Source organism: Penicillium hispanicum (assembly GCF_028827665.1).
Source record: "Penicillium hispanicum strain IBT 35686 chromosome Unknown utg000006l_segment0_segment0, whole genome shotgun sequence".
NCBI lineage: Eukaryota > Fungi > Ascomycota > Eurotiomycetes > Eurotiales > Aspergillaceae > Penicillium > Penicillium hispanicum.
The window spans coordinates 1473014-1498406 of NW_026623198.1; the positions used below are offsets into that span (position 1 = coordinate 1473014).

The window sequence follows — 25393 nt, forward strand, 5'->3', positions numbered from 1 at the left end:
CTTCATGTGAGCATTAGGCGCAGACGCATGTAGATCGACAGTTATATACAGGACAAAACACTCATATCACGGGGTATTCATAATCCACGAACAGGCTTTCGGCTAAAATATGCTTCTGTGCGAGCTCTCCGACAGCTCTACAGGGTGAGGCGTGGAGCCGGTCAGCTCACTTACCCGGAGATTGCGCGTTTCTGGGTTGTAATGCATCCCCGTCTCGCCGCCAGCAAACATGGGCTGCGGCGGAGTCTGGAGCATGAGTTGCTTTCTCTTTCTCCTTTCCCAGAGAGCCCAGGCAATGGACACGATCCCGATGACACCCAGAGGAACGCCCACGCCTGCGCCAATGGCGACATCTTTCGAATTGTTCCCGGACGTGGCCGTGCCGTTCGTCGAGTTGGACACTTCTTCGTAGTTGGCAAGCGCGGCGACACCGGGGATGACCGTGCCGTCGGGGATCTGAAAGGGCTTTTGGTACTGGTGATTGACATCGCTGCAGGTCTTTTCTTTGGAGGTCTGGTTGACCAGAACGGTGTCGCAGCAGTACGTTGCCGAATCGCCGTGGCCTTCGAACCAGACCACGGCGCTGCCACTACCAGGCTCTGCTTTGGCTGGTGTCCAGCGTCAGTTCTGCACTCGGTTTGCCGTCTTGCTTCGGCGTCGCACTTACTGCAGATGGAAGTACAGTTGGTCCAGGTTCCGTCGGTGCAGCCGCCGCGCGAGAGCGCGTAGGGCTGGATTGCACTCAGACACAATCCATTCGTGAGGCATAAGGCGTTGGTCGAGCAACAATGGGTGGCTTGCCCGTCGGTAGAGCAGGGGACGCCGCCCGCCGCGACGCCATTCGGGTAATAGCACTGCGTCGTCGCTGCGCTGGTCGCGACGAAGATACCCAACAGGCCCAGATAAAGCGCAGACCGGCTGCTAAATGACCAGCCCACCATGCCGACCATGATGATATGCAAACGAGGCGACGGCTTGGAGGTTCTGTCCTCGTGTTGGAGGTCAAATGCAGGTGGAAAAGAGGCCAAGAGGGGCGGGGAAGAAGCGACGATAGTCGGCGAGAAGGCAGAGCTCTAATAAAATCCTCCGACACGGCTTGGGGGAGACCCTTACTTTGGCCCCCATCTCTGTGTACTATGGGGCCAGGCAGTTAGAGCGTTTCGTAGAAGCCCCTGTCTACTTATTCCTGTCTGTGCATCATGTCCCGCACTTGGTGATGCTTGTTTTCTAATGCATGAGCCGACTGGTGATCGCTTTTCGCCTTAATGATAGGTCGTGCAGAGAAGCGAGTCAGAATCTAGATCCAAGGCACCCGGTTCCGCGGCTGCGCTTCGAAGAATCGAAGAATATTCATGGATCCATGGGGCTAACCGATGATGAATAATTCCGCTCGATCCTTACCTTGGCGAGCATAATCTAGTGTTTAGTCTCGTTGTAAATAAGGGACTCCGTGTCCTAGGGTCCGCCTCGTGGGCATAGTTCACTAGTTATCCATATGATAACAGCCCACGGATATCCGGTTCAGCCTCATGTATAACTAGCCTTGAGATTGAAATCACAAGGAAAATACATCCCAAATGATGTGCTCGCTTCACCCAGATATATTTTCCGGTGTCCACACAATTGCATGGCTGCTTCATAAAGATACCCAAACCTATACAGCCTGCCTATAGACATAGGCGGCATTTACAATCAACCAGGAAACACACTTCGCCTGGGCTTCCGGGAATCGGATTCAGGGTCTTGTATAGTTGGGGGCTCACCGGCATTCTGTGCGGACGAGTCCGTGAACAGACCCCATCGCTCCCTGGACGAGAAGGGATCGACGCGAGTTGGCTGCTTTAGCGCGATTTAGTGCAGCGGATGGATAGTGAAGTCCCACTAGAGGAACTTTCCAAGCCAGGCAATCTAATTGAGATCGCCGGTCCCTTTCCTAGAGGGTGGCTGGTTTGCGAGCGGATGTCACACCACCAATGTGCGACCATTCCATGAAAACGGAGAGCGTTGAACATCCAACTCGTCTTCACCTTCCACCTTTCACCCGGGTCACCGAAGGAACCGGGGCTGAGCCTGGTTCGTGCAGGCGGATGCGGCGGAGTTCGGGGCGTCGGTTTCGAGGGTTCTCCATACTTGGCATCCATGGCGCGTTCTCCTTGTCCTCTCTCTGCACCGGAGCTTTGCACATGATATCGCCGGGCTGGATGATTCAATCCGTCGCCCCCAGATTACCGGCGACATAAAACTGAGTCCAAACCTATTGAAGCACCGGTCCGATTGCAAGATCTTCCCTCGGGATGATAACTCTAACCCCCAACAATGAGATTTCCCGGTCGATAGCTCGGGTCTATTCGCATGCGATGGATAGCACACACATGATCTGCGCGCCATTGGGAATATCGCAAACTCCATCATAGGGAAGTGGCCAGCGGATCGGTTTCCAGGACCTGTCTGGTTGAAGGTCCATTCGTCGGAAGGGGCGGTATTCCATCAGTTGCCATGCGAGTGTGGACAACAAGGATACGCCGCCACCGTAGGTCAGACAGTCGTGCACGATACCGCGGTCCATGGTCTGAGTCAGGGCTTCCTGAAAAGCTCCCTGGTCCCGGCAATGGGCGCCATGGCTGGGCTCGGCCATTCCATGGGCATCTGACATATCTTTCGGACCCAGGCTTCGCACAGTTGGCTCGTAGCAGTTGAACCGCTTGAGCTTCTCGGGATCGAATTCCAGTCCGGCAAGCTGGGCTTCTATCACCATCCATACGAGAGGGATGTGGCTGAGTGGCCATTCGTCGTCGGGGTTGAGCTTCCCCCGCCGACGTCGCCATGCTGACCAGGAAACCAGACCTGGGCGATACCTTGTGCCTCGTGCTCCACATCTTCGTCGTTGTGCCGGATGTTCACACTCGGCACCTGGAGAGATACCCTCGAGATCGCACTCAGTGAGCCCTTGTCAGACAGATACTTATGAGGTATCTCAGAGCTGCCGCTCCGGTTCGGCGACGGCGACGTATCGTTCTTCTTCCCGGTTGCTTCCAGAATGCGAGCCACGGAGCGTCTCGACGAAGGCGATGGGCGTCGGATGCGAATCACAGGCGGGCGTGCGAACACACTGTGGAATCCCGTATAGCCTTTGGCCTGCAGATTGCTCGAGGCAGCTTTGCCACTAAGGTAGCTCGAAGGCGCATCGTGGTTGGATCGAGATCGGTGGGTCGTTCTGCAGCCTCGCGCGCTTTGCTGGATAGTTGCAAGTGCCGCCACTCGGGGTGGATCGTGGTGGTTGGGAGGTTGTTTGAACATTCGTCTGTAGGAGATTTAATATGTTGGAAAGATCTAGAGGATGACAGTTGATGCAGAGTGACGGCTTCTGCCCGGAAGACGCTCTTCCATGTAATTCGCATGTTATTTACAATCGCCATCCCTCTACGCACGAGAAGATATACTAGCTTGGTGAGGACCGGGAGCAGATATAATGGTATATATGTAATTGTCATATGTTCGTCGGGGTATCTTGGTTGTTAGATACATTCAGCGTCCCTTTCAGACAACAGGCCGGCAGGCGCAGGTTCAGACCTGCATGGTCCCTTGCTCATATTAACATCACGTCAAAGTCAGTCTTCTCTGTTCCAATGTTCAGCTCGGTCTGGCTGCGCCAGGAGTAAGGTGCATGATCTCAGCAACCTCCTCATCGATGAGCGGGCCCTGGTACTCCTTCCTGGCGCGAACTAAGTACCAGATGCCACTCAGAATCAAGACACCGGCAGTCACGACAATGCTGTAGTTCATCGTAGTGTAGTCCACCGGGGTCGACGGGGGCCACACACTCCAGAAGATCACGAAGAGCATATACACACAAGCATACGCGTTGTTAATAGTGCCGAGAATGCCGGGGACTTTCCACGGGCCCCAAATCAGTGGTGCCTGGGCAACTTCATACTCCATCGGACGGGTGGTCTTCTCCTCTGAGCTGTTGCGTTCGGGACTGGGGAGATCCTCTTCCACAGGGTCTTTGGGGCGCACAAGGGCAGCGGGCTTTTCCTTGGGACTGGCAGTGGCGCAAGCGGCAGCATCGGGAAGACCATCCAGCATGGTTCCGTGGGGCAGGATGTGGCCTCGGATCCGGTGATAGAGCAGAAACGCGCTGGGGAGGAAATAGGTGCTGTAGAATCCGGTGACGGTCAGGGAAATGACGTCGTTGAAGGCAGTGGTGGAACCGATGTAGATCAGCGTCAGGGCACAGGCAAATCCGCAGACTACAGAGACAGATACGATGGGGACTTTGGTGCGCGAGTTCACGCTCTTCAGGAAGCGGGAGAAAGGCAGGCCCTGGTCCCGTGCGAAGGACCAGGTCATACGAGACGCGGTGGCGGTGATCCCGGTCGAGCAGGCCATGGTCAGGACCATGATGACAGCCGTCATGAAGGATGCGCCCGCGTAGGAGGCCGTGCTGTCGTAGAAGATCTGGATGAAAGGGAACCCTGTGGCGGAGCCAAGAACGGACTTGACATCCCCCAGGCAGAACAGAACGGTCAGCATCATCGAGAATCCGAGGGCGCTATTGATGGACATGCCGGTGATGATCGCCCGGGGAATCACCACGGCGGCATTTGCAACTTCCTCGGCCATGTGAACGCTGGCGTCCGCACCGACAAAGGTTGCGATGTTTCCAATGAAGCCGACACAGTATGACAGGCCCTGGGTGGGCCAGCCTCCTTCATTGAGCGAGGTGTGGAAGACAAAGTCAGCCGATTTCTTTGGCGACAGCGCGAGCAGAGTAGCAGTGATGGCCACGAAGCCTGCGAGATGCAGCACGAGCATGAAGATCTCGAATCGGGGCAGGATGTTGGGCACCACAACGTTGATCAAGAAGGTCCCGACCACGCTGGCCCAGGCCAACAAGGTGTTTTGCCAGCGCTGTTGCGTAAACTTGGGATTGTTCAAGGTGATCAGACCCTCGATCATCGTGCCCAGGAAGATGGTCTCGGTTGCGATCGTGGCGATCCATGCCAGAGACGTGAGCCAGCCGATGAGGTAGCTCGACACCTTCTTCCAGCGCATCGGGGCAAGCATATACACCCAATAGTACTGCCCGCCCGCAATCGGCGCCATAGAGGCCAGTTCGGCAATGACGGTGTACACCGACAGAGTCGAGAGACAGGCAATAATGTAGCCATAGAAGGCACCCGCGGGCCCGCCATTTTCAAAGGCCTCGGAGAAGAGCGTGAGAACGGTTTCCCAAGTGATCAGCTCGGCCATGGCAAAGCCGACAATGGAAAACAAGCCGAATCGCCGCTTGAGCACCTGCTTCTTGCCCAAGCGGGCCAGGGCCTGGTCATCGGTTGGTTCGAGGTGCTGATCGGCTGTCATGGTGAAGTCGCGGGGGAGTAGAAAAGTCTGGGGGATTACGGCGCGTCTGCACCAGCATGCATTCTTCCCGACTGATCGCTTTCCTATCGGGCCGGCGATGGAATGGAAGAGTTTCGATGCCGATGTTGCACGGAGGAAAGGCCGTCACGGGATTGAAATGTCGCTTGCCGAGGTTGTTTTTTCGCTTCGCTAATCTCTCCTGTCCCCAGGCTAGCGCCCTCAGATATCCCACATCCCACCATCCACCATCCACCATCCACCAATCCACAGCCTGCACAAGGTTGTGGAGGCGGGACTCGGGATTCCGTTGCATTCCCCGCCAACAGACAAAATGGCTTTGAGCGAATTCAATCGCAGTCATGCCCGTGTCGATGCATACAGGGCATTCGCAGAGATGGCGGGAACAGCATGCCCGTTCCGGTAAAGCATCTGAGTTATCGCCAGTCCATGTGAGCCTATGAGCGCGAGCACAGGCGTCAGAATTCTTCGACCAACCAGGAAAGGCTCGACCATTCCCACTGCCCACTATCCACATCGGGCTACCGATTCCAGCCGCTGGTCGGAGACATACATCCTGCTGCAGATTCCCGGACCATGTGGCCCCTGTCATCGCATGCATGCTAACCTGGGGTGCAGCTGGGGCTAGGCCATACTGAAATGGCGAGACCAAGGGTCTTGGTCCACCTTGGATATCGCCGGGCTATTCTTTAGGCTGGACTAGTACAAGCAGTCCGCTGAGACATGGAGAGCGAGCGTCCATTGCATCCCAAAATACCCCATTCTTCGCTTTGTCACTAAACCGCTCAGTGACATTTATCAATGAGCCTTCGAGATGTGTTGGCACTTAGAGATACCCCGAAGAGCCTGGGACGGTTCTCGATTTGGATATTATCTGCTGGAAGCTTTCTTGAGCCATTTATGGCCGCACAATGCCCTAAGATTACACTACTTTACGCAAGATCCTGGACGGCAATTTTAGTATCTTAACCCTCAATGGATCTCTTCATTGGGACTATTTCTTTTAGTCCAACAGATCTGTGCCTGGCGTTAAAGAAAATATGTAAAATTCTCTCTTGAAAGCCCAATTTAGAGCATGATCGAATCACTAACGTTAATCCTTCATTGTGTTCTTCAATTAAATCAAAGCAGGCCTTCCGAATCACTGCTTTCAGCTATACTTGGTCTCTTTGTTCGGTTTTATCCTCAACAAGGACTTCGGTTACCATTGAGCTCAAAGCCCTCCGCTCCTTTGTCCATTGAAGTATTTCTTTCACTCCTCAGGCTGGTTAATTATAGATCCGGCTCAAGGGCGACAAACTATATTGTTTCCAATGTGGCAATGAAGAGCCTCTCGAAGATTTAAAGCTCGAGGAAGCTCACTCGATCCTCATCCTCAAGTCCCAATCCACAAGTTCATTGCAATCTCAAGACACCCATTCAACACTTCTTAATCTGCATAGCGCATTTGCCCTGTTCGTCATCCAACATGCCCCGAAATACTAGAAACAACCGTCGTCAGAATACCCGAAATGCCGAAGAGAGACGCTTCGAATCTTTAGGTATTCAAGACGATCTGCAGGCTCGGCAGGTAGTGCTGCGTATCATGCGAGAGGTGTACGACGTTTGCGCAGACGATGCTCTTTCCAATGGCAAAGCTGAAGAACGGATGATGAGATACCCATCCACGCGTGAGATGTTCCGAAGAGAATTTCTTCTTCGGCGGGCTAATTTGCCTCAGGCCGTTCTGGATAACACGCCCGACGACAACAATCTTGCGGAACGATTGATCGCACTCATTCAACACTACAAACCGGGCTTTATCACGGAGCGAAAGGTGGCGCGGCAAAATGCAGCAGAGGCAGCAGAGGCAGCAGAGGCAGCGCAACAACAGGCTCAACAAGCTCAACAAGCCCAGCAGGCCCAGCAGGCCCAGCAGACTCAACAAGACTTGGGAGTGCCACAAGGAATGCCCGAGCAGCAAGCGCTATCAACACAGGTACTCCAGCAACCCCCGTTTCCAACACAATACCTCCTACCAGACCCAGCAACATGGCAAGGATTGCTTGAACAACCTCTGCAGGCAGCGCAACAGGTACAGGCACCTCCGCAGCCAACACAGCTTCCACAAGAACACCAATTTGACTACTCGCGGCCCTCGGTGCTCCCTGATGCCGATGTTCAGATCATTCGAGCAGACAGACCTGACCAACCTCTAGTGATCAGGCTCAGTGACCTCTTACTAAATCCCAACAGTCCCCAAGATCGAAGTCCCGAAGGAGACTGGATCAACGGAGCCAACATCCACTTTGCGTCTTTCCGGCAAGCCCTGGTTAGTGAAGATTACTTGGACGAGGGCGAAACGCTCTGGTGGAATCCTCTCGCGCTGAGCAGCCTAGACCTTTCACGGCTTGGAGATGCACAAGTGGGCGAGAACCGACTGACCGGCTTTAATCTCATCTCCACCATCGAACGAAGCATCAACAAGTTCTTCCCCCATCTCCGGTATCCGTCTCCTGATCCTTTCGGACACGCAAACCGATCACCACTTGCACGGCCCAATTTCACCATTATCATTCGCGGTTCCAATGTGACTGGTCAGTATATCCCATCCCCCATTCATGAACAATTGAGATCTCATACTAACTATATGGTTTCACAGGTGGCGCACTCCTTGCCAACCAGCCAGTGCTTGGGCGTCCCTATGCTGGCCCCGGTCATACGCGCAGTCGCGCTATTCGACTGGCCCGTGAACAAGCTCAGGCGTTTACCGAGCCCCTTCCCCAAACACCAGGTGAGGCTACTCATAATGTGACACCGGCTATAGCAGGACCTTCGAATTCCCGGCCGACTGGCTCCAAGCGACCCCGGTCCGACGACGACGATGACATGCTACCCCCGCCAGCTCAACGGGTCCGGGCGAATACTGCTCAACCCATAATGGGCCAGGGCCACGAAGCAGCTCTCCCGGAAGCATACGAAGAGGGTGTGGAAGTGACTGGGTTTCGTCCAGGTATGCAAACTCTGACAGAGGGTATCCCTCCGGGTGTGCAAGCTCTCGTAGAGGGTGTGCAAGAAGAGATTGGCTACCAGTTCAATTTGAGTCGAGAGCCGGCTATGCCAACTCTGAACTATGAGGAGTGGTTGCAACTCGGTGGCAGTAGCTCCAGTATCGATCCTAATGACAAGGGTAAGGACAGGGCGGAGTGAGGTGAGCTGTACTATAGTCCGCCATCTAATATCTAGTTTCTGTAGAGGGCATCTGGATTTGGTTATTAGAATGCAGTCTTTTTGGATATTAATGAATCAGAATTTGAAGCTTGCCCCCATCAGCACTAGTAGAGCTCAGAAAGTCGCCCAAGCCAAGTAGATAGCCTGTTCCACCCACTCTGTACTCCCTCTCTCCCATCAAGGGTGAACAATCACCAAGACATACTCTGTTGTCTGCAGATCTTTCAACCATAGAAGATTTTCAATACATGGATTATTGGACCTGCCTCTGTAAGAGCTAGGTGTCTACTCAGATAGTTCAAGTTCAACGCAAGATGTTTCATCTCATGCTACGCTCCTTTTCCTTCCTTTCCTTCTTCTTCTCCTCCTTTTCCCTGTGCTTTCGCTCCTCTTTCCTTTTCTTTTCCAGATTTTTTATCTGTTTTTTGGTTAGTTGCGTCGGGGGCTCGCCATTTGCATCATCCCCTGGAGTCTCGGCCATCTCCTTCTTTGAGCGCCTCATTTGGGCCGCCGACGCCGATGCTGAGAGCTGGTCGAAGCTGTTTGCCGGCACGTTGATTGTGAGTCCGGGGTTGCCATCGTCGTCGTAGAATTTAAATTTCCAGTCCGTAGCGTTGGAGTTGGAATCCCCCATCTTCGTCCGACCGGAGAACTCGCTCAATGCTCTTTTACATAAAGACTGGAGGAGAATTGGAACCAACTGTGGGTTAGTATCGCTGAACTCGGTGTGTCTATGAAGTGGTAAGAATCACCAAGAACTAGGAGGCGGGAAAATTGTTGACTCGATGGTAGTGCAAGTCTGCAGCCGTGGCGATCTTGATCTATTTATATTAAAAGAGATCCATTGACTCTTCTTCTCCTTTGTGATGCCCTCGTTCTCGGCTTTGTCGCGTCTCCTTTGTGTGGTCTGTGAATTCCTTCGTATGCAAACCAAGGCTTTGTCCTCGCGTTCCGTGCCTGCACCGTGATATAACGGCGGGAATATTCCCATCGAGATGAATATATTTGCAGGAGAACCACAGAAGCCGACAAGGCTTGTCTCGAACTTGCAACCAGGATCAGCACGCGATTCTATGGCTCACGACGCACCCCCGACATACACCAGATACGGGGACGCAGAGACATCCGGGTCTCGATGGCAGCAGTGGCTGGATGACCCGACCGACCACTCCTGCATCGTCTCGCACTCGACACTCACAGTCAATGACTTGCGCGAGGACGGATGGCTGGTGCAAGACGGAGGATGGGCGCAAGCAGGAGAACGCGTGCGCAAGAGTCCGCCCCCAGGCTCCGTATGGCGCATGGTCTCCGACCTCGATCTGCCCATCCACCACCATTACAAAATCATAACCATCCTGAAAAAGGCACGCGTCGAGTCCGACAAGGCTTACTACAACGACTATGTCATCCAGGTCGGGCCGGGGGTCATTTTCGCCCTGTTCAGCACTCGCGTCAACGGTCCGCACTGGTCAGAGATCGCCCTGGCCGTGTATCGCCACTACGAGACGGCAGATCTCCGGTATGTATTCCGGGTGGACGTGGTGAACGATGCAGCGGTGGAATTGATCGCTAATCAGCTGTACACTCCAGCGAACGGCCTGCAATGGCCCGACCACGAGCCCAAAGTCTGGGAGCAGGGTACGCCGGAGTATCGGGCCCTGCTCTCGACTCCACCGGTGCGCGGAGTGGCGAGCGTCGCGCTGGGAGGATTCGACCGAGGCGCGAAGCACATCTCGGGCATCACGACGTGGGCGGGTTATGGGAAGATCCCTCTGCAGATACTGGTCGTGCTGGAGAACCGCGCCTAGTAAGTACCCTTTGTTTCGTTTCTTCTGAATTCAATGTCAATCCATGGTTTAGTTTGTTCTTGCTGATCTGCCAGTGTTCTGGAACTTCTAGACGGTCCATCGTGTAGGGTCGTGAGGCCCTATACTCAGTCGGTGCTCAAGTGCATCCCCCGTCAGACGCCGCGCAGGCAAGCTCTGCGTCTGGGGCTTCTTCGCAATATAATTGGCCTTGGACCCACGAACTAGCTGCGTCGGTCAAGCTTTCCCTATGGAAGAAATCAGGATCAGCCTGTCATTTAGCAAGCTCGTCTGCTCATTGGCCAGCGATAAGGACCAGCCCGTCATTTCCCACCAAATCGCATGCATGTCAACAGTCAAGCCTTGCTAGCCAAGTATCATACGGTTCCTTCTGCAGGTGAAAGCTTTTCGTTGGCTTATCGTGACACCATGTGGGTTTTCTGGACGGTGAGGCTAAACGTGGCTGGCCGTGCAAAGGGGTCCGGTTATCTCCGTCGACAAGGGATGCAATGACACCGTAAAGTAGTTTGGATGTTATCTGGGAGCCTTATTCAGGCATAGTGTCTCCTGTAATTTGTTCTCTCTCTCTCTCTCTGCAGGCTGGCAACATGTTCTGCCGTATGTTGAGGACTCACTGAAGGCGAGCCCGCCACACGCAGGTGTACGGTAGTAACCATAGTTCTAGCAGAAAGACATGTATCCTTCAGGCATTAGGCAGACTATAACAGAGGCTTCGATGGCAGAATTACCAAGCTTCTCGCTTACATGCGGAGCTTTCAATATACATGGTTGCATTGCGATAAGCTGCGAACGGTCGCCTCCTGCCTAATTGGCCCTGCCCACTGGAGATCCATCCTCTCTCCCAGCTTATCTTTTTGTTCTCTGTTGCTGACCGACGCACTCCGGCCGTTCTTCCCAATCGCGTGGCGTGCAGGGAATAGTTCGAGAATCACGCCAAATCCCCCTTCTAGTCGCCATGGCCCGCCTTTTGGCGTCTATATAATGTCCATCCACCCCGGGACAAGACCCCCGATTCTCTTGCAGGTGTTCGTAGCTCATCACCCTAGCTCCCACAATGACCGTCTCCGACGCCGACGTCGAGAAGAAAGCAGCGAGCGCTGTGCAGCCCTCGGATGCCACGCCCCCCTATGATGTGGCCTCGGGCGATGCACCCGTCGTCGAGGAGAAAAACTCCCTCAAGCGGAGTCTCCAGAATCGGCACTTGCAGATGATCGCCATCGGTACGGATTCCTTCGCGTGAGCATTGATCAATTCTTGGCTGCTGACATCGCTTCAAGGTGGTTCCATTGGTGCCGGTCTCTTCGTCGGTACCGGGAGTGCTTTGGAAGCAGGAGGCCCAGGCTCGCTGGTAGGTTTCGGGCGTTGCTTCATTGCCAGTGGGAGAAGCGTTGCGTGGCTAACAGGATTCGCGCAGCTCATCTGTTACCTCATTGTCGGAGTCATGCTTCTGTTGACCGTCCACGCTCTGGGAGAACTGGCTGTACTCTATCCGACCAACGGTGCCTTCTTCACCTACTGCATCCGGTTCATCAACCCGGCATGGTTGGTCTTCACACGGCTTGCGTACTCCGGGGGGGTTCGACTAACGACTTGCATAGGGGATTTGCCGTGGGCTGGGATTATGCGATCAGCTGGCTTGTTATTCTCCCCTTCGAACTCACGGCGGCCGGTCTCACGATCCGATATTGGCGACCTGACTTGAACGTTGGAATCTGGATTACCGTCTTTCTCGTGGTGCTGTCTGCCATTCAGCTGTTTGGTGTCCGGGGTTATGGTGAAGGTAAGAACGGACGTTTCCTCCTGGATATAGGTGACGTCGCTCACCGCGTCCTCGCTTCTAGTTGAATTCATTCTCGGTATGATCAAGGTCATCGCGGTCATCGGGTTCATTATCCTCGGCATTGTGATCGACTGCGGTGGTGCCCCCCAGGGAGGATACATTGGCGCCCACTATTGGCATGACCCCGGTGCTTTCACCACCTTCCGGGGCTTCTGCTCGGTGTTCACGACGGCGGCGTTTGCCTTCGCCGGCACGGAGATGACTGGTCTGGCGGCCGCCGAGACGGCGAACCCGGCCAAGTCGATTCCCAAGGCTGCGAAACAGGTCTTCTGGCGGATCACCATCTTCTACGTCCTCGGAACCTTCATCGTCGGGCTCATTGTGCCGTACAATGCGCCCTATCTCCTGAACGCCGACACTTCGGATACCGCCGCCTCGCCCTTTGTTGCCTCGATCAAGAATGCCGGTATCTCAGGCCTGCCCTCCGTGATGAACGCCGTCATTACCATCTCCGTCATCAGTGTGGCCAATTCTGCAACCTTCGGATCCAGCCGTACGATTCAGGCGCTGGCCGAGCGACACATGGCTCCCAAGCTCTTCCAGTATATCGACAAGGGCGGCCGCCCTCTGTACTGCATTCTGCTGCAGATTGCCTTTGGCTTCTTGGCCTACATCAACGAGGCCAGCTCCACGGGAACCGCCATCTTCAACTGGCTCCTCGCCCTGTCGGGCATCATCGACTTCTTCGTCTGGGGCAGTATCTGCTATGCCCACATCCGGTTCCGCAAGGCCTGGGCCCACAACGGCCACAGCGTCGACGAGCTCGCCTATTCCGCGCCGCTGGGGGTGCTCGGCAGCTGGATCGGTCTGGGGCTGAACGTGCTGTGTCTGGTGGCCGAGTTCTATGTCTCCGTTGCCCCGAAGAATGCCCAGGACTTCTTCGAAAACTACCTGGGCGGTCCGCTGATCCTCGCCCTGTTCCTCGGATGGATCATCTACACCAAGATCAACAAGGACCCCAAGCTCGAGCGCGGCGCCACGCTGGTCAAGATCGAGGACATCGACATCTACTCGAACATGCGTGACGGCGCGCTCGACGTCGACCTGCCGCCCAAGGTCAAGTACGACACTTGGGGAGCCTGGTTGAAGGCGATGCCGATGCGTATCGTTCACTCTGTGGTCTAATTCTGCGGCGTGATGACTCGTAGCGTGGACGACCTGTATGATGTATGGGACTCGGTGGTGGTCCGAGGATGTAGCTTCGATTCATAGCATGCATCAACTCTTCACACACATTCGGTTAGTCCAGCATGTCCACGTAGATTGACGTATTGCGGTGCATCGTAGCAGGAGCCTCACCAGTCAGACGAGACGTCACACCCATCGATTACCAGTCCTCGTCTTGTCAACACCCCGGCATCGGTCCTCCACACGATGTGGAGGACAGCAAGATCGCCAATCAGCACCGGGATCTGATTTTCCGATCGCCCGTATGGCGTGGGGGTGACGCCTGCACAAGATAAAACCCGCGTGCAACCCTCTCCCTCTCCGCACCACCTCGCAGATCCACGCCATGATCACCGGCATCGCCCACGTCAACCTCACCGTGACTCCAGGCACGCTGGCGCAGGCCGAGGAGTTCTACGGCCACACGCTCGGACTAACCCCGACCGCGGTCCCCGAGCTTCAGAAAGGGACGATCGCATGGTAACCTCAGCGCTTCCCCTCCGGCTGGGCGCGGGGAGCAAGATGCTGATCGACATCGCAGGTTCAACATCGGCTCGAGCGGCCAGCAGATCCACGTCACGCCGGGCCCGACCGATCCCACGCACAGTCGACACCCGTGCTTCAAGCTCGGCTCGCGCGACGAGCTCGACGCCATCAAGACGGCCATCTACGACCATCATGTGCGCGGGGGTCCCGCGGCGCCGATGGCCGCCGATCGACCGGGCGAGAAGGACTCTGGTGAGGACTCTTTGTGCGGATGCGGATGCGGTGGTTGAGGTGAGGCTGACGGGCGCGGTAGGGACGCAGGGCAAGGAGTATCCTCGGCGGTTCTTCGCGCGGGACTACGCGGGCAATCTGTTGGAGTTTACGCTGTAGGGCGCGTTGAGGGATGACGATGGATGAATGCTCTTGCTGCTTTTTTTTTTGGCTTGTGGTTTGTGGTTTGTGACTTGCGTTGCGTGCTTCGGTGCATGGCTGCGTGTTGGCAGGAGCGAGATGATCTTGCGGAGGGATTGGATCTTTTCATTGGGAAGTGCGAGATTTGGATTGACCGATTGCTGTGGTCATCGAGATTGTAGAGGGATTATTCGCTACAAGGTGCTGGTCGTCGCGACTCAACTCTCCATTGGAGCGGGATTGTAGCTGCCGAGTGCTTGAAGAGACCGCGCAACTATATATATCCAAAGCAAGCGAATCCTTTTCTACTCCATCGACTGTAGTGATGCCAGTCCGGGCCCTGCTATTCATCCTCTTGCGTGGCCAAGGCGGGCTTCAAATAAGCTCGTCTCACCTGGTCGGTCCGAGTGTGAATCGTCTGGCCTCAAGATTGGCGACTGCGTCGGTATTAAATGCGAGGCCATCAAATTGTGAAGTAACAAGGTCTGATAGGCACTTAGCTCTTGGCTGCATAAATTGGTGGAGTTGGATCGTCATCGAAGATATCTGGTGATCGCACACCGCTTCACCAGAATGTGCCTTCTTATAGAGAGACCAGGGCTGGACATTTTCGATTAGCAAAATAGAAAAACATCATGAAAGCGAGGAGATGGCAAGTACGAGAATGAGATAACCTCTGCCAAAAAGCAAAAAGATTGACCGACGCAGGGGTCGAACCTGCAATCTCTTGATTCGTAGTCAAGCGCCTTGCCATTGGGCCAGCCGGCCTTGGATGATAGCAAGGGTCAAAGTTGACATCAAGAGGCAAGAGGATTGGAAAGTTGGAAACTAGCCAGGCTGAACTGCTTGCAAATGACCGGATTCAAAACAAGCAATTGAGAATGGCTAATTCGAGCCTGGCTGATTGAAATAAGACACGACGATGGAAAAGACGCAGGCTGGGACTTTCTAACCCGCAGACTGCAGAGGATAAATTGTTGTGTATTATTATAACTCGATTCCTGTTTATACTAATGTAGAACGAGAATGTGTAGCAATTACTCAACCGTCCCAGTCGGGCTAACACCTAGACTGCATTCTTCTCTGCAGCCCTTCCTTCCGTTGGCTCCACTTCCTCGTTACTATCATCGGTAAGCTCTTTGAGCTTTTTGATCTCCAACACGTTCCCAAATCCCAATCCCCATGCATAGAGCAGCATGCTGGCAGCCACCGCAATGCCCAGATACATAGCATGATCAATACCGATGCCGTAGGATGCCAGCACTGCGGCCAGCTGGGAGGCGGACAAGCCTAGGTTTCGCAGGGAGCGGACGCCGCTGTCGATAATCAAGTCTGGGTCGATGTCCATACTAGACGCGCGCTGCAACAGCTGCTTCCGGAGGCTGTTATTGAAGATGGCGTTGGCGACAACGACCCAGGCGGCAGCGCCCAGGTTTTGAGCGAAGATGACGATCGCCATGGCGGTGGGGATCTGTTTCAGAGGGACGAGGTTTTGGATGGCGATGTATGGCTAGAACGCACGAGGAATGTTAGAACCGGACCAGCGAGGACAAGAACAACTGAACAAAAGACTTACACCCGAGCCTCCTGTACCGCTGCCGGCGCCGTAGATAATCTGATAGCCAATCCAGCGCGCGGTCGAGGTCGTCGGACTCAGCGTCGACAGCAGTCCGTAGCCGGTGGCAGAGAGGCAACTGCCGGCGAGAACCCAGGGAAGATAGTAGCCAGTGACTTGAGTCAGGGCGCCCGCAATAACCGTAAACAAGACCATGCCAAGGGTGGTCGGAAGCATATGCACGCCGCTCATCAGAGGCGTGTCGTTTTGGATTGCCTGGAAGAAGATCGCAAGGTAAAAGTCGGCCACTAGAGTGCTGCCCAGGCTAAAGAACTGCGTCGCCGCCGCCGCTCGAATCACACGGCTCCTCAGCATCGCAAACGGTATCATCGCGTCGTCGCCCTGACGGTATTCCCAGACCAAGAAGACCGCAAAGGTAGCAGCGGCGCCGACAAGTAGGCCGATGACGACCGAGCTGTCCCAGGCGTACTGGTTGCCGCCGTACTCGAGAGCCAACAAGAACATAATCGCCGCAGGGGTTACGAGCGCAAACCCGACGAGGTCCAGGGACTTGATGGCCGTCCCGAGAACGTCGCGCCAGTAGGGCTTGACGGCTGCTTCTGGCACGTCGTTGAAGAGGAGGCAGACGGCCGTGACTGCACCCAGGGGAAGGTTGATGTAGAAGCACCACCGCCACGAGACGTTCGTGGTGAAAGCACCTCCGATAATCGGGCCACACGCGAGACCCAACTGGCCAATCCCCATGTTGATGCCCATAATCAGCGGCCGTCGCTGGAGTGGAAGGACGTTGGCGACGGTGGTGAGGGTGCCGTTGAATAAGCCCGAGGACCCTAGACCGGCGATGGCGCGACCCACGATGAACATCGTGAACGATTGTGCTGCACCGCATACGGCCGATCCAACCTCAAAGACGAAGAAAAAGGCGAGGAAAGTCCACTAAATGGTAAGCAATCTCAGCAAACCACTGGGGGTCTAGTACAGAGGCCAGGCTTTACCTTGAGAGGGAAATACCTGTAGATCTTGCCACTTAACGGTTGAAACGACGCGCTCGTAAGCTGGTATGCGCCCGAGTACCAACCGATATCCGTGAGCGAGTCGAATTCGGATGTGATGGCCGGAGTCGCAGTGGAAATAATCGCGAGGTCCAGGAAAAGAAGATAATAAGACACGGTGACGCCTGCTAGGATCGAGGCGAGCTTCAAGCCGGCGGGGAAGACATGCTGATACTCCTCATATTGAACGACAGTAGGGCTAGCGGTGCTCTTGTCGGTGTCTTCAGGATCTCGTATAGTCATCTGCAAGGAACCAGACGTTTCTTTTGGAGGCGCCTCGCCCATCCTGTCCACGGCCATAGAAGTCCTCTCAGATTCCACGGTCATAGATGTGAAAAAGAAGGCGTAGGGTCAGCTCCGAGGATTGACAGTTACGGTAACGAAATATGGATCGCCACGCCCCAGATCAAATTGAGCTGATGTCGTCGGGGAGTGTGAAGGGTCTGGGTCGAGACAGAAAGGCCAGGAGCCCAAGTGCAATGATTTATACCAAGCTTTCCACTCAGGAGAACGGAGTTCCCTCGGCATTGCCCAAATCCGACTGGGGGCTTATCATAAACCACATCCCCCACGATGATACTGGGCATACCGTCGACTGGCTTGGCTGGGATAGTTTGAAAACTTACTAGCGACGAAGCCCTAAAACCCAAGTCCGACCACGCCCCATCTCATCGACCGTGATGTAGATGGAGGTAGACTTTGAAGGCTGTAGAATCGTATCTTGAGATAGGCCTGATGAAAATTCCCTATGCATGACTGCTTCTTGCGCATTTTCGAGAAAGAAAAGTCCGAAACCCGCTTGCCACTTGCAATATTCGACCAAAACAGCTTGGTGTAGAAACTCAAAAAAGGACCAATAACCTTTCCAAAAAAAGATCGACTCGAAGATTTCGGTCAACAGGATGCCCACCATTGATCCTACCCCAAAGCTGGCATCATGGGGCCCCATGCTAGTTTTCTACGGCAAAGCCCCAGTGCAACCTAGCATACTGCATAGCGTATTTGGAATTCAACAGAGATCTATTGAAGGCTAAATTCAATCTTGATCCTTACAGTCAAAATTTGCCTGGATAGGAAGGGAGGATGCAGTTTGTCAGAACGGACTCTCGGACTTACTCCCGGCGGGAGCAAGTCCGTCTATGCTTCGAATACGGCCCTACTTTCCTCCTTACCAACTCCTGTATCGCCTTGATAGAAGAGAATATATTGAATCCCATTGTTGCTAAATTTGATAATTTCCTTTGACATTAATCCACCATTTTGATGTAGGTTACCTCCATCAAGGCGTAGCATGGCACGTTGCGGCAACCACACATCAGGGGTGGAATTAAGACAGTAGACGCATCCAGGTCGGGTCCCCAAGCAAAATAGTAAAGAAACATGCTGGTGGAAAGAAAACAAGAGCAAAATGAAAAAAACCCAGGCTATCCATCTTCAGGCAGCCTGGCCTATACCCAGGCCACCGGGCGACTAGTAAATTGATGAATCTGCTGAAATACAAAGTCGTAGATCATACTTTTTCAAAGCTTTATTCTTTCCTGAAAATGTGACGTACAAGCCACTTCGGTCTTGAAACAGTTAATCTTCTGGGTTTGAACGTAATGTGAGTGGTAAAATGTCGTCTTTGCGGCCAAGAAATCGTCAATCTTCCAGCTGTTTACCTAGAGTTGTCCTTCTGCTAGTTCTTAACTCCTTTTCTGAAGTAATCAACTCTGACCTCCCCATTTCCGAGTGTTTTGCCCTGACAGATAACCTCAAAGCATAATAACCCGCCACATTCGCCTAGTTGAACACGGATCTGATACTCCACGAGGTAGTGTAACCGACAGCCCATTTCATAGTGGAGGCAGCTGGGTAAATGAACATGGGAGATATCGCAAATCAGGCGACCGATCGACGCAGTTTCTAAAAGACCTTATAAGCATATAGTACCTGGTCGAGAATATGAAATAACAGACCTGGATCATTGACGCTGGCAGGTGGAGAGTCCCTCTCTGAACAACAAATGGTGATTGTTTTGATAGCAGTCTCTCCATGACGATGCAGAAGAACACCACTTTGCTCATGAATCTGATTTGCATGGTAGCGTTCTCCCTGTAGATCGAGCAACGGATTAGGAAGAGTTTCGATGGCTCAAGTCGAAGCTTCATCGAGCCTCCTTGCTCGGGGAGACATTACCTTCTTGATCACCCAGCAGGGCCGGTTTGCTTGAGAGGTGAGAGATGACATTGCAGCATCAAGAACCGCTCCATTTCTCAATAGATTGTCTGTAAAAATCGGCCCTTGGAACCCATAGTGGCATCGAACCACTCTAGTCCGAGGCCGGTAAGCGCCGGACCCCCACAAGACCGCTCCCAGGGCCGGGGCCATCACCCTATCGAGGAATTTTAGCCATTGACATGAGAATGAACATAGAATAGTGAGGACAAACCCTTCATCCGGCCTGTGGATCACGTAGCTGTTTCCGAACAATTGCTGCAGGTTTCTGTAGAGATAGGGCGAAAGGGAGAATCCCCCCACAAGAACGATTTTCTGAAGGCTGTTAGCATAGATCTTGGCGCATCTGTGGTCCGTTGTAGTGCCGTACGTTAATCACGATCTCACGAGCAGAGTTATTCGCCTCTTCGATCTGGCGTTGAAGCGCATTGACAATTCCCACCAGAGCAGGGTAAAATAACATATCAAGGTCGGCACTGGTTCATTAAAAATGTCAGCGGTCAAATCCCGAGCCAGCAAGACGGCGCACTTGACCTTGATAGTAACACGGATTTCCTTCTTTTATCATACCACCTGGAATCCAAAGACTTCAGCGGAGACATTATCAAGGGTAGATGGTGGATTGCTCCGCTGGACTGATCAAATTTGCATTTGATTCGCTCGAACGTGCTCATGAAGGGACTGAATGGGTTGACGTCCCTCCGGGGCAGGCTTTGGAAAGCATCACCGAATCTCTCACACATGAGCCGATAGAAGCCCCTATCAATTAAGGTGGAACCGTACAGCTCTCCTGGGTGATGTCAGATCCATTGAAAACGTGTTATGCGTTCAGAACGAGCTGTGGACAAGGGCGAAGTACCATTGCTGTGAGCCAGCTCATCAAAGATCAATGGGTTGTCATGCGAGATCAGATAACTGGCAAGATCCTACATGCGGCAAATTATGAGAAATGGACACAAAATGGAATGCTTGGGATTTGGCAGACTCACCACTGTTCCACCACCGCAGTCGCAGATGATTACTCCATCCCCGCTCTTCGAGCCAAATTCGAGTCCAAATCAGCACCAGAGCCATATAGATTACCATGGGATGATCGTATATACCTTGAAGGAGGATACCTTTGCCAGAGCAAATGTCATAGCGGCCTGTGCCTCGGTGAGCAAATGAACTTGATCGCCACCTCTCGTTCCAAAACCGGCGTGGCTGATCGCCTCTCGCATCAGCCCTCTGACCGGGTCAGACCAACAAACTGGCACTGTGAACCAAAACTGGATAGGGGTCGTATCCAAATTCCCACCTGCGTTCGCTGCTACCTTGAGCCTGTCCCATAAAGCGTCACGAAGACAGCCCAGAAAGTCAACAATGACTTGAAGCGCGGTCATTCCCTTGGGAATGTGGAAAATCCCCCTAGAATCCGCCCACCCTTGAATTTCAGCAACCCAATTCTCAATATTCAGTTCTTCATTCAGCAGGAGCTTGAACCAAGAGACAATGTCGTCGTGCTGTGCTTCAATGGAGATTTCCCAAGGAGGTATGGGCAGACTTGGGTTCTCCTCGCTGTACGCCAGAATGCTTGGAAATTTGACTGGATTGTGGTAGGCACCTGAGGTATCCCAGCTCTGAAAAATCTCAATTTCCTTGGAGACGTTGCTGACTCTGCCATGCGGAGGAGAGACGAGGAGCCCAATGCCTAAGTATTATCAGTCAACGATTGCCCACACAAGGAAAATGCGCATGTAGCCTGAGAGATTGTGGACCTCCGAGAATAAACTACCTGAGGCGGTAGTGCCAAAGTCAATCCCAACGATGATGTTCTGTTCACAGGCCATGGTGGTAGGGCGTGGGATTCACAAATCGCAAGGGAACGACGACCGGCAAGCGGAAGTAGTCAATGTAAGAATTGCTTTTGATTTTGCACGGGAAAATTAGAGCTACCAGGACCTGAAGACCGTCGTGCCTCATATTTAAGATGCCATGTGCTGTGCAGAGGGCTAAATCTCGCGAGATACTGAAACGAGTTCCTCGCACCTCCAAGGCCGACGGATGTGGTTGCAAGCGGAGACACCCATGCTTCGGGAGGCGACATCCATAGGAAAACCAGAGATGAGAAACCCTCGCTAATGTTTCTTAAGATCTCTAGGAAACCCAACTTTTGGATTTTGGGCTGAAACCGGTTGTGTACATAGGCACCTCCCTGCCGAGACAGGTCTTGCGCGGACACGCTCGTTACACAACACTCGTATTTGACGTAGACATAGAATCGCGGTTCTTGTTTGGCCAGCTATCTTGACCTTTTGCAACTTGATCCGAGCATGAAAGTGGCCTGTCAGATCCAAGTCTGTTGTCGAAAAGTCCCAAATGCCGACAAAGACCGATGGTTTCACTTGTTTCGGGCCAAGCCACTTTGAAGGTAATGGTGTATCAGATTCCGATCAATTACCCAGATGGAACGGAATATGGTAGGATACGAAGAAATCATGGGAAAACGCTGATGCTGAAGAAACGAGGTGCACTGGGAGAAAGAAAGGAAGAGAGCCCTTTGAACGGCGAATGATGCATCAGAAGGGAACGCTTACCTAGGAGGCTCTGATAGTTCTTTCCGGCCTTCACCCTCTTCCAACTTGCTGGTTTTGTTTCCAATGTACATCTTCTGACATTACAGTCTGCATCTATCCAACCTATAGGGAAACTCGCGCTTGGTCGGTGTGCGCCAATCTGGAGCAGCCACCGTCTACCAGTACCACAACTATACACGCGTCACTCCAAAATAGACCACAAAAAAAAGAACACCCTAGATGCCTAGTTTTCTTTGGCAAAAATTGGGATTACTCGCAGGGATACTCCAAATACTTGGACGCCACCAGCTCTTCTACCCTCCCCTGGTTGGTGGGCTTTGCGGTTTTCTAACTCCGTTGTCTCGGATTGCAGCTTCTTTGATACTCTGAGTCCTGGCTACCGACCTAGACCAATCAAGGCACACTCCGACAAAAGTGGTGGCAAGCAATACCCACGGGAAATTTTACTTTGAAAGTCCAATCGGCTTTTGGAGTTATCCTCGTCTATGCTCCTCTCTCGAAGTACACAAATAACGTGGTACCCTCGGCCCTGCTATTAACACTCGTCCCTTCATCTTCTTGCCTCTTTTCACTCAACTTGCTCCCACCACATAGCAAAATGCCAATGAGAAAGTCCGCCAGCAGCAAGAAGGCACAAAGGTTGGAGCGGCAGGATGATGAGGTAAATGGATACAATATATCACTCTACTGCTGGGAAGCAGTGCCGCCTGGGATTTTGCATGCTGATGGTACCAGGACGACCCCATTACCGACCAAGCCACCTTGGCCCAGGCGAAGGCTACTATAGATCGGCCGGCTATGAGAGAAAGTGAAGCTAGTCCTTCGAAGGTACTTTTCAATACCACTCTACGGTTGCTCCACTAATTGATCCTTTCTTCAATCTCTTGACGAATCCTGCTAACTGGAGGATTCTGCTTAGAGACAACGCGGCCCTCAAGCCAATGATCCGGACTCTGCGACAAAACACCAGGAGGCCACGCAATTCGATTCGGACCTGGAAGCGCGGGTGAGAGAAGCCACGAGGATCACTCATGAACAGCCTATACCCGACCCTCGAGCAACGCCAACTAGGGAGCCACCGGGGGACCACTATAACCCAGGTTTTACGTGGACTGGTATCGATAAATGGGAATTTTCCCGGAAAAGTATTGGTCTGGACATCGACATGTACCAATGGACCTCCAACTATGCAGATGACGACCCAGATGCGATTGAGTCAAGAATGACCGCGGAAAACAAGCAAGCCATCATCGATTACTTGGGGGACTGGTGTCTTTACGACGACTGGGACTCACTGGTAGCCTCATTTTCACCCCTCACTCATCTAGACCGCTTTCAACTCCTCCTGACAGCAGTCGTCTTGAAGGATATCTTTGAAAGGGTTGTGCGCAATCCTTTCTTTTACATTGACCTTGGGGAGGACTGGGATGGCAGTGGAAGTGAGCTACCACCTCCGTACGGGATAGAGCTCAATAAGCTCTTTCAAAAGATGCTCAAAGGTATGTCTTGTGGCCTATACCCTCTGTTGTTTCCCGGGGGCCCGATCTAACTAAGGGGCGCTCGTCTTAGTGTCTGCGACGGATGCCAATAATTGGCGTGCATCAACCATCCGACTCTTCAACAGATACCAGGAGCACACTGAGTCCGATACTCCTTTGGAGGGGAAAGACGTCACCCCGGGGCTTCGATCCTACAACATTCGGGAGAAGTGCATTGATCAATTCACTACCAACATCCTTGATAGCTCGAGTCTTATTGCGCCAATATTGTCTTCAAAAGAGTTGAGTCAGGATCAGACCAGGTTGCGCTATCGGGGAATACGAAGATGCTACAAGAGCGCTTGTAAGATGGCGGTTCGCTTCTCTCTGCACACACCTGGCATTCGATTCGACGACAATGTCACAGAGGTAGCTCCCTACAAAGTGCCCAGGTACGACCCACATGGCTTGGACGTGAACAGATGGGTTGCGTCCATTTTCAGTGGCCCGAGCATATATAAGGAGCTCCTCGAAGGGAGAAGGGTTGTGCTGGTTCTCTGGCCTGCGACTTGGATGATAGAGTGGCATGAACCTCCACATATTAGGAGGTGGCGGGAGCTATCTGCAGATGTTCGGAAGCGGCGGGAGGAAAAGCTCGCAAGATACATTACAGACTACGACCGGCAATATCGAGATGAAAATGGTGACGAGCATGTTATCACCGCATCGGGTATTGTCGTCGTTGAGAAAGACGGAAGGGAATCTCCGATTGATTCGTCAAGTGATTAGGTTGAGCTGAGAACATTGTCTGGCTACTCTCTACTTGGGGTAGGCGTCACCACTGTACTGGGGCTTTTTGACTTGGACTTATTTTTTCCTCTGACTTTTTCTTGTTTCCTCGCACTCAAGGATCTTCCAGTATGCAAATCGTGAACCGTCCGCAAATTCTTGTTTTTGTCTCCCTTCTCGAGTCTTTTCAGTGGAGCCTCTCCTTCAATCTCATCACCTTCGCCGGCGCCGATTCGCTATTCGCTATTCCAAACAGCTGTTTTCTAGGGATGGATACTCCCTTGGGAGAAGTTAAATATATCCGAGGGCGGTTCCGGGTCAGGGCATTCCGGTATACATGGAATAGTAGGGCAAGACCAGGTGAATAGAATAAACAAAAACAAAACATACAACAGCGAGGATTCGCATGTGGTCACCCACCATACTACTAACTCGCCGGCGTGTGGCTTAAGTACGGCTGAGCGGACGGGAAGCCCTGTTCTCCACACCCTGTGGTCGTATGTACTAGAGTCAGTGTGGAAAAGGTATATAGTATTGTATTTCAATAGTAACAAGGGTTCGCAATAATCTGGTCACTGGCAAAGCAGGTCTTGATGTAGCCTGGAAGGTATCACAAACTCTCCCGATCTCGCCTAGTCCCATCCATGGATGACCTGGTTGACTATTCTGCTTTAGGCTTCGGCCCTGTTGATTAGTTAGTGTCATGATTACACGGTGCCCATCGACTTCTCCCTTCTCTAAAACCACAAACTTGCTGAGAAACTATGGATACCAGAATCAAAGAGACCCAAGAAGCGAAGACATCCACACTACGCAAGATCGGACAAGGCTTTTGCGGTACAGTCTGGGCTGCATCGATAGGGCCCGCATTCAAAAGGGAAGACGGCGGGTCTGCCCGGTCTTTAAGAAACGACTTTGAGATGCACCGGCGAGTGCTCGAAAGCTTCCAAGAAGCAAGCCAGTTACGGCTTCAAATTCAAATACCAGCCTGCTATGATTTTATCGAGTCAACCGACGAGAGATGGTGGTCAGTCAACCAGCGGAAATTCCCTCCAGGGTATACGCCATGCAATCTCATTCTCTCTCAACGTATCCCACCCTTTCCCGAAACTACACGACGACTCCTTGTGAGCAACTACTGCCCACCAAATATGACACAAAATATTCTTACCAGCGAGCCCGACAAAGACTGCTTGATCAGGCCATACCTAGGCCGCAGACGAACGCAAAAGACTTATACGACGTCGAAGTTCACCGCGTTTTCCCTGCGGAATTTCCCGCTCCATCTGGATCAAATGGAGTCACTCGGAGTCACCACAAGGGAAATCAATCAGTACGCAAGAGTGATGGCGGAAACTCTCGCGACGATGCATTGGATTAGCG

At 53.0% G+C, this 25393-nt stretch overlaps 11 protein-coding genes across 11 annotated transcripts; 5 read left to right on the forward strand and 6 right to left on the reverse strand.

Annotated features, from left to right (window-relative positions):
• Nucleotides 1-102: 102 nt before the first annotated feature.
• On the reverse strand, nt 103-950 carry N7459_006879 (uncharacterized protein; the record flags this gene model as incomplete). The annotated part of the gene is made up of 2 exons (XM_056946047.1): nt 103-599; nt 668-950. The coding sequence occupies 2 exons, from the start codon at nt 948-950 to the stop codon at nt 103-105; spliced, it is 780 nt and encodes a 259-aa protein (XP_056798046.1).
• A 1798-nt stretch (nt 951-2748) lies between these two features.
• On the reverse strand, nt 2749-3297 carry N7459_006880 (uncharacterized protein; the record flags this gene model as incomplete). The annotated part of the gene is made up of 1 exon (XM_056946048.1): nt 2749-3297. The coding sequence occupies one exon, from the start codon at nt 3295-3297 to the stop codon at nt 2749-2751; it is 549 nt and encodes a 182-aa protein (XP_056798047.1).
• A 333-nt stretch (nt 3298-3630) lies between these two features.
• Nucleotides 3631-5364, reverse strand: N7459_006881 (uncharacterized protein; the record flags this gene model as incomplete). Its single annotated transcript, XM_056946049.1, has 1 exon — nt 3631-5364. The coding sequence occupies one exon, from the start codon at nt 5362-5364 to the stop codon at nt 3631-3633; it is 1734 nt and encodes a 577-aa protein (XP_056798048.1).
• Nucleotides 5365-6850: 1486 nt separating this feature from the next.
• On the forward strand, nt 6851-8571 carry N7459_006882 (uncharacterized protein; the record flags this gene model as incomplete). The annotated part of the gene is made up of 2 exons (XM_056946050.1): nt 6851-7958; nt 8024-8571. 2 exons carry the CDS (start codon nt 6851-6853, stop codon nt 8569-8571), a joined length of 1656 nt encoding a protein of 551 aa, XP_056798049.1.
• A 340-nt stretch (nt 8572-8911) lies between these two features.
• On the reverse strand, nt 8912-9226 carry N7459_006883 (uncharacterized protein; the record flags this gene model as incomplete). The annotated part of the gene is made up of 1 exon (XM_056946051.1): nt 8912-9226. One exon carries the CDS (start codon nt 9224-9226, stop codon nt 8912-8914), a length of 315 nt encoding a protein of 104 aa, XP_056798050.1.
• A 439-nt stretch (nt 9227-9665) lies between these two features.
• N7459_006884 (uncharacterized protein) lies at nt 9666-10400 on the forward strand (the record flags this gene model as incomplete). Its single annotated transcript, XM_056946052.1, has 1 exon — nt 9666-10400. One exon carries the CDS (start codon nt 9666-9668, stop codon nt 10398-10400), a length of 735 nt encoding a protein of 244 aa, XP_056798051.1.
• A 1072-nt stretch (nt 10401-11472) lies between these two features.
• Nucleotides 11473-13383, forward strand: N7459_006885 (uncharacterized protein; the record flags this gene model as incomplete). Its single annotated transcript, XM_056946053.1, has 5 exons — nt 11473-11638; nt 11696-11766; nt 11833-11960; nt 12017-12198; nt 12260-13383. The coding sequence occupies 5 exons, from the start codon at nt 11473-11475 to the stop codon at nt 13381-13383; spliced, it is 1671 nt and encodes a 556-aa protein (XP_056798052.1).
• Nucleotides 13384-13771: 388 nt separating this feature from the next.
• On the forward strand, nt 13772-14301 carry N7459_006886 (putative glyoxalase family protein; the record flags this gene model as incomplete). Its single annotated transcript, XM_056946054.1, has 3 exons — nt 13772-13905; nt 13967-14163; nt 14225-14301. The coding sequence occupies 3 exons, from the start codon at nt 13772-13774 to the stop codon at nt 14299-14301; spliced, it is 408 nt and encodes a 135-aa protein (XP_056798053.1).
• Nucleotides 14302-15388: 1087 nt separating this feature from the next.
• N7459_006887 (MDR family MFS transporter) lies at nt 15389-17235 on the reverse strand (the record flags this gene model as incomplete). Its single annotated transcript, XM_056946055.1, has 3 exons — nt 15389-15832; nt 15899-16834; nt 16894-17235. The coding sequence occupies 3 exons, from the start codon at nt 17233-17235 to the stop codon at nt 15389-15391; spliced, it is 1722 nt and encodes a 573-aa protein (XP_056798054.1).
• Nucleotides 17236-19083: 1848 nt separating this feature from the next.
• Nucleotides 19084-20996, reverse strand: N7459_006888 (Hsp70 family protein; the record flags this gene model as incomplete). The annotated part of the gene is made up of 8 exons (XM_056946056.1): nt 19084-19324; nt 19382-19482; nt 19538-19643; nt 19738-19957; nt 20027-20093; nt 20157-20201; nt 20271-20857; nt 20942-20996. The coding sequence occupies 8 exons, from the start codon at nt 20994-20996 to the stop codon at nt 19084-19086; spliced, it is 1422 nt and encodes a 473-aa protein (XP_056798055.1).
• Nucleotides 20997-22908: 1912 nt separating this feature from the next.
• N7459_006889 (uncharacterized protein) lies at nt 22909-24010 on the forward strand (the record flags this gene model as incomplete). The annotated part of the gene is made up of 2 exons (XM_056946057.1): nt 22909-23242; nt 23313-24010. 2 exons carry the CDS (start codon nt 22909-22911, stop codon nt 24008-24010), a joined length of 1032 nt encoding a protein of 343 aa, XP_056798056.1.
• Nucleotides 24011-25393: the final 1383 nt, after the last annotated feature.